Source organism: Pyrgilauda ruficollis, unplaced genomic scaffold (assembly GCF_017590135.1).
Source record: "Pyrgilauda ruficollis isolate IOZ18807 unplaced genomic scaffold, ASM1759013v1 scaffold111, whole genome shotgun sequence".
Taxonomy (NCBI): Eukaryota; Metazoa; Chordata; class Aves; order Passeriformes; family Passeridae; genus Pyrgilauda; species Pyrgilauda ruficollis.
This window is the reverse complement of record NW_024509322.1, coordinates 374974-380973: the sequence shown is the minus strand read 5'-3', so window position 1 is coordinate 380973 and position 6000 is coordinate 374974. Positions and strand designations below refer to the sequence as shown.

At 49.3% G+C, this 6000-nt stretch overlaps 1 protein-coding gene across 1 annotated transcript in view; it reads left to right on the top strand.

The window, feature by feature from the left end:
- The first annotated feature begins 1655 nt into the window (after positions 1-1655).
- The window catches only part of PODXL (podocalyxin like), a 45432-nt gene continuing 41087 nt past the window's right edge, over positions 1656-6000 (top strand). The window contains exon 1 of the mRNA XM_041477460.1: positions 1656-1827. Within this exon, the coding sequence (XP_041333394.1) occupies positions 1788-1827 (40 nt within the window). The 5' untranslated portion in view covers positions 1656-1787. The remainder of the gene's footprint in view (positions 1828-6000) is intronic.

Sequence of the window (6000 nt, the reverse complement as noted above, 5' to 3'; positions counted from 1 at the left end):
CCTAATATGGTTGAAAATCCTCAAGTAACGCACACCTGGATGTGAATCTGAAATCAAACCCCAAATCCCCATCCAGATGAAAATCCCAAATCCACCCCCATATGCTCATCCTGATATAACCCACACATTTTTGCCATGCAGGTAGGAATACCAAAGAGATCCCCAAGTCAGCATCCAAACAAAAATCCTAAACCCTGGTTCATGTGGGTGGGAATCCAAAAATAAATTTACAAACCACCATCCAGATTAAAACTCCCAATCTCCCACAAGTTTTCACCATAATGAAATCCCCAAGTCCACCCTTGGCTTCAGTGAAACCCCCCAAATCATTCCTGTGTAGGTTGAAATGCCAAATCATCCTCACTCCTCTCATTCCAATAAAAACCCCAAATCCTCCCCAACATCCCAAATCCAATGAAAACCCAAACTCCCCCACAGAGATGGGAATGACAAATCTCCCCTCAAATAAAAAACTCAAATCTTTCCAAAGTCTTCATCCTGGTGAATATTTCCCTCCATGCAGGCAGGAATCCCACCACCCCCCAAGACCCCATCCCAAAGGAAATCCCAAATCCACTCCTAAATCAAATGTAACACCCAAATCTTCCCATGTAGTTGAGAATCCCAAATCCCATCCCCAGATTTCCACAAATCTCCACCTCAGTGAAACCCAAAATCCTCCCCATCCCTCCAACTCTAACAAAACCCCTGAATACCCCCATGCAGTTGAGAACCCCAAATCCCAACCCCACATCCCTGTCCCAGTGAAATTCTCCTTCTCCATTCAGTTGACAACACTAAATCCCAATCCAAGCAAAACCCCTAAACCCTGTCTAACCTCCTAACTCCAAAGAAACACCCAAATCCCCCTAAAGCCCCTCTCCAACTAAACCCCTAAACCTCTTTCCAACCACCCAACTCAAACAAAACCCCCAAATTCCTCCCTGCAGTTGAGAACCCCAAATACCAATAAAACCCCCTAAACCTTCTCCAAACTTCCAACCCCAACAAAACTCTCAAATTCCTTCCTGCAACTGAGAATCCCAAATCCCCCATACACCTATCTTAAAGAACCCCAAGCCCTCTCCCACCTCCCAATTCCAATGAAACCTCTAAATTCTTTCCAACCTCCCATCTCCAACAAAACACGCAAATCCTTTCATGAAGCTGAGAATCCCAACCCCCCTCTCATATCTCCATGCTAATGACCCTTTAAACCCTCTCCAACATCTCAAATCCAATGAAACCCCACAAATTCCTCCATGAAGCTAAGTCCAATCTCCCCCAGATCCCCATCCCAACAAACCCCTTAAACCCTCTCCAACCTCCCTTAAACCCTCTCCAACCTCCCACCTCCAAGGAAACCCCCCATATTCCTCCATGAAGTTGAGGAGCCCAAATCTCCCCCAGACCTCCCATCCCAATGAAGTCTCCCCCATCCCTTCCACAGGCGCATCCCCTGCTCCTTGCTGCCCACTCCATCCCATCCCCATCCCCACCCTTCCCCATCCATCCCCATTCCTATCCATCCCCACCCATCCCCATCCCCATCCCCATCCCCATCCCCATCTATCCCCATCCCCATCCCGGCGCTCTCTCCCCCCGCGCCGGGGGCGGAGGCGGGGGCGGTCCGGGGCCGTCCTGCGCCTCCCCCGGCGGCGGGAGAAGGGGGAGCCCGTGGCCGGGGCCGTGCCCGGGGCCGGGGCCGGGGGAGGGAGGGCATCGCCCGCCCGCCCCGCCGGGAGAGAGCGCCGGGAGCCGCGCCGGGACGGCCGCGCCGAGGCACCATGCGGGCTGCGGGGCTGCTGCCGCTGCTGCTGCTGCTCGGTGAGTGCCGCCCTCCGCTTCCCGTGCCTTGTGCCCCGCTTCAAGCATCCCTCGCCTTCTGGCCGCGCTCCGCTTTTCCCCTTACTATTGGCGAGTTTGTGGGAAAAGCGGCTGGGGGACGCCGGGCGCCCACCCGGAGCCCGAAGGCGGCTTTATCGCGGATCTTATCAGCCCGGGCGCATCCAGCCCTCCGCGGCAGCGCAGCTCGGGTCTCGGAGCCGCAGTGCCGCTTGGTGCTGCGGAGCGATGAGCCCGAGCCTCCGGCTCTGCCCTCCCGCATCCCGCTGCCCGAGCCCCGCTCGGGGGTTCGGGCTCTGCGGAGGGCGATGTGCCGAGCGCCGAGCTTCTCACCCCGTTTTTGGGGGTCCCGTGGAGCCGGGGTGGGGAATTTGGGCTGTTCTTGCAGTGGTCCAGGTGCTGCACCCGCGGAACGTGAGCCAGAGATGGCGCGGGAGAGGAGTGGGGAATGCTGCGGGAGACAGCGATTCCCGGGTGGAAGTTGGTGGTGGAGTTGGGAAAAGGTGGAACTGGAGATTCTTGGGGAGGTTCGGGAGTGGAAGTCGATGGTGGAGATGGAAAAATGTAGAACTGGAGATTCTTGGGGAGGTTCGGGAGTGAAAGTCGATGGTAGAGATGGGAAAATGTAGAACTGGAGATTCTTGGGGAGGTTTTGGAGTGGAAGTCGATGGTGGAGACGGGAAAATGTAGAACTGGAGATTCTTGGGGAGGTTTGGGAATGGAAGTCGATGGTGGAGATGGGAAAATGTAGAACTGGAGATTCTTGGGGAGGTTTGGGAGTGGAAGTCGATGGTGGAGACGGGAAAATGTAGAACTGGAGATTCTTGGGGAGGTTTGGGAATGGAAGTCGACGGTGGAGATGGGAAAAGGTGAAACTGGAGATTCTTGGGAGTTTGGGAGCTCCTGGGGTTCTGCGGTAGTGTTGGGGTTCAGGGTGAGGCTCGGGGTGATGGAGTGATGGAGTTGTGGCTCTCTGGTGGGGTGTTTTGTTGGAGAGGTGGCCATAAACCACATGGGAAAGTAGCAGGGAAAGGAAAGGCACTGATGCTTTCCAGAGTGAGTAAAGGTAGTGAGGAGTGGGGCATTTCTTTCTTGTAATCAAGGAAGGCGAGAAAATAAAATAAAAAATTAAAATAAAATAAAATAAAATAAAATAAAATAAAATAATAAAACAATAGAATAAAAAATAATAAAATAAAATAGTTAAATGAAATTAGAATAAAATCCTGCTCCAACTCAACAGCTCCCAGAAGAGCTTCTGCAGAGCTGAATGTGCTTTTATTCAAGGTAACAAAAGCTGGGGGATGCTCCGGAGGTAAAAGCACAAGTGGAGGCAGGGCCCTGGGGATTTCACTCTGGGGTCAATTCCCAGAGGTCTGGCTCAAATCTCTGCCTGCTCCTTGTTTTTTCCTGCTCCTCTTGGCACTCACAGGGTTTGGTGGGCAGGCAGGTGTAAACCCCCATCTGTCCCTGATGCCAACATGGGCTTTAAAATAATTTTTTTCTTCCCATTAGGACTCAGGAAGCCCTGAGCATCTTTAATACTGACATAAATCAGGAGCTGTTCATGCAATTTTTCTTGTGCTGGCCAGAATTTAGCTGAGTTTAGCTGACTTTGCCTTCTCAGAAGGTTTTGTCCTGTTTTCCCAAATGAGGTGATAAATACACTGGGATTGGGACTAAACAGGCTTGTAGTGGGGACAATGTGTGGTTCTGTTTCCATAACACTCTGAAGTGACCCTATTACATCTTTCTCAAAGATTAATTGATTAAATCCTTCAAAACAGTGTTTTCTGCCATTCTTTGCTGCTCTTAAATTTTGAAATAAGCTCCTTAGAGATGCTTTTATGTTGCTCCCTGAGTATTGGAGCCAGGAGTTTCTTCCTTAGGGACCAAGATAGGCATCCCTATTTACTGAGTGTTTGGGCTCAGAGTCCCAGCAGTGCTTAACTCCAAAACTGGAATCTGCTGTGGTCATCTGAGTTCCTCAAAGCCTAAAATTCATTTTTTTTTTCCCCTTCCTCTTTAAATGGGAAGAAGTTGAGTTTGTAAGTGATGCTGTAGTATTTTGGGTATCTTAGGAAATAACGATTGGGATGGAGCCTGCATGATTTGCTGTGTTTAAACTGGATGTGAAATGAGAGTTGGGGATTTCAGAGCTGGGTTTTGGAAGGTGACAACTCCTGTGTGTGGGGCACAGCAGAACCAGCCCAAGGCTGATGAAGTTTTTAAAAGCAGCTCTCTGGGGTACAGCAGTTTCCTTAGGAATACTGACTTCCAGGCTTGTACATCCCAATCCCCTCATTTTGCAGAGATTCCTCTTTATATCCTTGCTTAAATCAGAAGAAAATCAGCTTTAGACAAGGCACAGCCAGTGTGTACAAGAGATGCAGCAAACAGAGCATTAAGCAAAAAAACCCCATCTTTAAATTCCACCAGCCAGAGAGGGGCTCAGAGTTACCCATGACAGCATCTTCATGGGATATTTTATTTTATTTTCTCCACATTGCATCTTGTATTCCCACTGGTGGTCTGATAGCAAAATTACATCAGGAAGAGACAAAAAACACTTTTTATTCTCAGGGGATTCAAAAGAGCCACAGCTCAAACCTGTCCTGGGGGCAAGAAAGGGCAGGAAGGGTTTTTAGCGGAGATCAAGCACCGGGCTCAAAGCAAACCACAGATTGATGGGTTTGAAACCCTTGTTGCCAAAACACCGCTTTTCACCCCCAAAGCTGAATTCCCAGGCTCCCTCCCCAGTACTGAGAGTTCCCTAGTACTGGGAGTTCGTGTTTGTGGATGAGCTGTCAGAGGTGTGCGTTTAAAAAACAAACATTTTATCCATGGAATACTAATCCTGACAGGGCAGGAGGAGGCAACTGGGGCCATGTCCCCAGGAGGAGAAAAAAAAAATGTTTAACCGGAGGGTTTTAGAATCAGCATCAAAGCAGAGAGGCTCTTCTGAGATATTTTGTCTCGGAGGAACTTGGATAAGACTTTTGCAAACTTTTTGCCATTTTAGCCGTGCAAATCCTTCGATTCCCCACACGGACACAGTAAAACAACCCCGGGGGCTGTTTGGGAGGCTTAATTAAAGGATTGTTTGTAAATCACTCGAAGATTCCTGGATGAAAGGAACTGGAACCGTGCAATATACTGATTTAATTCCAGGGAGTCGCTCTAAAGGCCTGTGAGGAGGGTGATCATTCATGCTGGTGTCTGGAAATATCTGCTCTCAGCATTTGCAGCGAGGCTGGGGTAGCACTTTGGTTATTGTTTTCCCTATAAACCGTGTATTTTCTCTCCCCATCTGCACTCCTAAAAGGTCTAAACCCACCAGCACGAGTTCAGGGATGCTTTTTGGGACTGGGGGAGGTAATTCACAGCCAGTGAGGATCCCTCTGGCTGTGCTGTGCCCCATCCCCCTGGGGGTTTTATCACTCTGTGAGAGCACAGAGGTGCTATTGGGGCTTAGGCACCCTAAATTTTGCCCCTTTATCTGTGATGCTGCTCTGGGTGGCCCCTTTGCTGTGTCCCAAGGCCCCACCACACCAGAGGTAAAAGCACAAGTGGAGGCAGGGCCCTGGGGATTTCACTCTGGGGTCAATTCCCAGAGGTCTGGCTCAAATCTCTGCCTGCTCCTTGTTTTTTCCTGCTCCTCTTGGCACTCACAGGGTTTGGTGGGCAGGCAGGTGTAAACCCCCATCTGTCCCTGATGCCAACATCTCTTTAAAAGAGATTTTTTTCTTCCCATTAGGACTCAGGAAGCCCTGAGCATCTTTAATACTGACATAAATCAGGAGCTGTTCATGCAATTTTTCTTGTGCTGGCCAGAATTTAGCTGAGTTTAGCTGACTTTGCCTTCTCAGAAGGTTTTGTCCTGTTTTCCCAAATGAGGTGATAAATACACTGGGATTGGGACTAAACAGGCTTGTAGTGGGGACAATGTGTGGTTCTGTTTCCATAACACTCTGAAGTGACCCTATTACATCTTTCTCAAAGATTAATTGATTAAATCCTTCAAAACAGTGTTTTCTGCCATTCTTTGCTGCTCTTAAATTTTGAAATAAGCTCCTTAGAGATGCTTTTATGTTGCTCCCTGGGTATTAGAAGAGCCAGTGTGTACAAGAGATGCAGCAAACGAGGCAAAAAACA